Source organism: Symsagittifera roscoffensis, chromosome 6 (genome assembly GCF_963678635.1).
Source record: "Symsagittifera roscoffensis chromosome 6, txSymRosc1.1, whole genome shotgun sequence".
Lineage (NCBI taxonomy): Eukaryota > Metazoa > Xenacoelomorpha > Acoela > Convolutidae > Symsagittifera > Symsagittifera roscoffensis.
Genome location: NC_087067.1, coordinates 42,580,072 through 42,582,917, shown reverse-complemented (window position 1 = coordinate 42,582,917; position 2,846 = coordinate 42,580,072). Strand labels below are relative to the sequence as shown.

General features: G+C 36.2%; 1 protein-coding gene across 1 annotated transcript; it reads right to left on the bottom strand.

Annotated features, from left to right (window-relative positions):
* Positions 1–833: 833 nt before the first annotated feature.
* LOC134848197 (N-acetylneuraminate lyase B-like) lies at positions 834–2,362 on the bottom strand. The gene is made up of 2 exons (XM_063865567.1): positions 1,521–2,362; positions 834–1,208 (listed from the first exon to the last, which is right to left on the bottom strand). Exons 1-2 carry the CDS (start codon positions 2,187–2,189, stop codon positions 903–905), a joined length of 975 nt encoding a protein of 324 aa, XP_063721637.1. The 5' UTR covers positions 2,190–2,362; the 3' UTR covers positions 834–902.
* Between the last annotated feature and the right edge of the window lie 484 nt (positions 2,363–2,846).

The following is a 2,846-nucleotide window of genomic DNA, read 5'->3' as shown; positions in this document are numbered from 1 at the left end:
TCCGTCAATGGCTTGCTTCAGTAAGGTGTACAAATTTTTTTACGTAATGTAATGGTGTAGCACTTGATATATTGTAAATAAGTATAGGTATATCAGGTAAAGCAAAGCTTACACGAATTAAGTATTCGTTTTGAGGTGCTTGAGCTATTCGGTTTGAGGTATTTGGTTGAGTATTCGGTTTGCGGTGCTTAAGTGGGTTTCGGTTTGAAGTGCTTGAGCTGGAAAAGAGGGAAAAGTTATGGCTACGGCCGAAGCTGAGTTTTCAGAAGCGTGATTACCTAATTTGATCACGTCTTCAAAAATTGGATTCAAAACTTCCATCAAGTTTCAAAACATGGTCTGGATTGGTCGCGGTAAGCCGTTTGTCATTCTATCTGACTAGACTGTTTTTCTACTTAAGATGACATAGTATTGGAAAGTATGTAGCCGGATTGAAAAATTTTGTGGATTATATTTTTAAGGCTAGTTTTTGTTAATAGTCGATTCCTTCTCACAAAATTGCCAAAAACATTTGCAAATTCTCAAATTTTGAGGTTTATAAGTGCCAATAAATTTTCACTTATTCGGCCAAGTGTTACTTCAATTGATGTGTCTTGTTTCATCAAACTCAAAAATAAGAAATTGAGAAAACATTTTTTTTCGGGTGCGATGAGCTCAAGAAAATTTTTCAAACTATGTTGGCTATGTTTTGAGATAAGCTCAGTTTAGTTACTTGTGGCAGCTCACCAAAATGAAGTATTTGATTATGAACTGAATTTATTTGGCCCTAAAAGGGTGAAAAATGAACAAATCTAAAAATATATTAAATTTTCATAAATTTGGTTTCCACAATTTATTGGTCGGAAAACTTACATCTCGGCTGCTCAAGTTTACAATGAAAACTATCGTTTCCTATGATCGGACTAATCAATCAAATCTCCAAAGTCTTTCATAAATGTCTCAACAAGTTTATCCGAAGACGCAACATCATCGTCAGTCAAAAACGAATACTTGGTTTCATCTCCCAAACTGACTCCAAATTTAGCCTGAAGAGATTTATTGACAACTTTGCGAAGTGTGAGTTTATAGCAAACTGAAGTAATGGTTCTTATGGCTGTGAACAGTCGCTGGGAGAGTTCGGATGCTTCTCTGGTGTTTCCGGTCTCCATCAGCGAAAGAATATGGTTGAATTTCTTGCTGAAAATGTTGTACGTTGATCCAATGAAGCTCTAAAAAACATCATTGCAACTTTTTCAAATAATATTCCAAAAATTATTCTTCAAATGCAGAAAAAATGACGTTTCTGAAATCATTTAAAAAGAGTTTAAATGTGAATTTTAAAAAAACATGAAACTGGTAATTTAAAAATTTTACATTTCCATTTTCATGTAATTTTTCAAAAGTTTTAATCTGTCAAACTTTTTTCAAATGATTTTAAGAACGCTTTTTCTATTTTGATAACATTTAAATTCCGCAACTGATGACTAATTTTAGAAGTCGCCATGAAAACACTTGAAAGGATGACAAATAATGGCACTAACTGTGAACCCCATGGCACAAGCTGCTAACATTTGTTCATCACATCCAATTGCAATATCTAAACCGAGATAAGTCTTCAATTCGAAGGCGTCTATAAAATTAGTCGAAGAGTACTTCAAACCAACTAGTGTGGGAACTTTATTTCCATCAATCGCTTTCTTCAGCAAGGGGTACAAATTATTAACGTAATGCGACGGCGTAGTACCTGATATATTGTAAATAAGTAAAGGTATATCGGGTAAAGCAAAGCTTACACGAGATAAGTATTCGATTAAGTGGGTTTCGGTTTGAGGTGCGTGGGCTGGAAAAGAGGGAAAAGTTATGGCTACGGCCGAAGCTGAGTTTTCAGAAGCGTGAACACCTAATTTGATCACGTCTTCAAAAAATGGACCCCCAATATGAATAATAACGTGATTGAGCTTTGATCGTATTGAAGTTTGCAGCCAAGCGGCTTGTAGGTCAAGACGTTCTTCAGTTGTAAGAATGGTAAAATCGCCTGTTACTCCGCCCACGAAAACGCCGCTAGCACCGTTTTGGGACAGGTAAGAGGAGTAGTGCTCTATAACGGAGGTATCAATGGTGTAAGGTTGATGAGGGTTGTTTTCAGGGTTTCGTTTGAAAGGGGTAATGGCAGCGACTTGAATTCCTTTCATTGGAATAAAGGGTTTCATTTTTAAACAGCAGGGTATTTTTAAGTTTGCTTAGTTTTCTACTAAGCTCACAGTTAAAGCAGAGAAAATTTGAGTAAAAATTGTCAAATTAAATTGAATTTTCGTTTGACTTGACCAGATCTATTGGTTTAGCATTTTAATTCTTACAACTATTTATATGCAATGTATGCATCCAAAGTAACTTGAATGGTTTGTTGTTTGCGTATATGAATTGATGAAATCTATTCAAATTTGCGTACCTTTATGATTCTCTTCTCTGAATATTGAATTCGTTACAAAATAATAACATATCAATCAGGAAAAGAATTCTGTATCAGGGTTAGCTATAGGGGCTATGCAGCACAAGTAGTACCTCTGGAGAAACTACTCAAAAAGTGGAGAACAAATTAGTTTAAATCAGGGCGGATTTAGGGGAGGGGGAAGGGCGGACGCCCCCCTCCTCAGGAATTTGATCCTAGCAAAAACCAAAGGGTCACATAGACAATTTACTTAATTTTTTGCAAAGGGCGCCTTGGGCGCCGGTGTTTTTGGCCTTTACATCAAAGAAAAATATGAGTGTGAAAAATCAAGGTGTGAAAATGCGTCTTTTTTGAGGCCTCTAACTGGACTCCTTTTTTTACTCGAGCCAGGTACCTGCTAACAGGTACCTGTCAACCT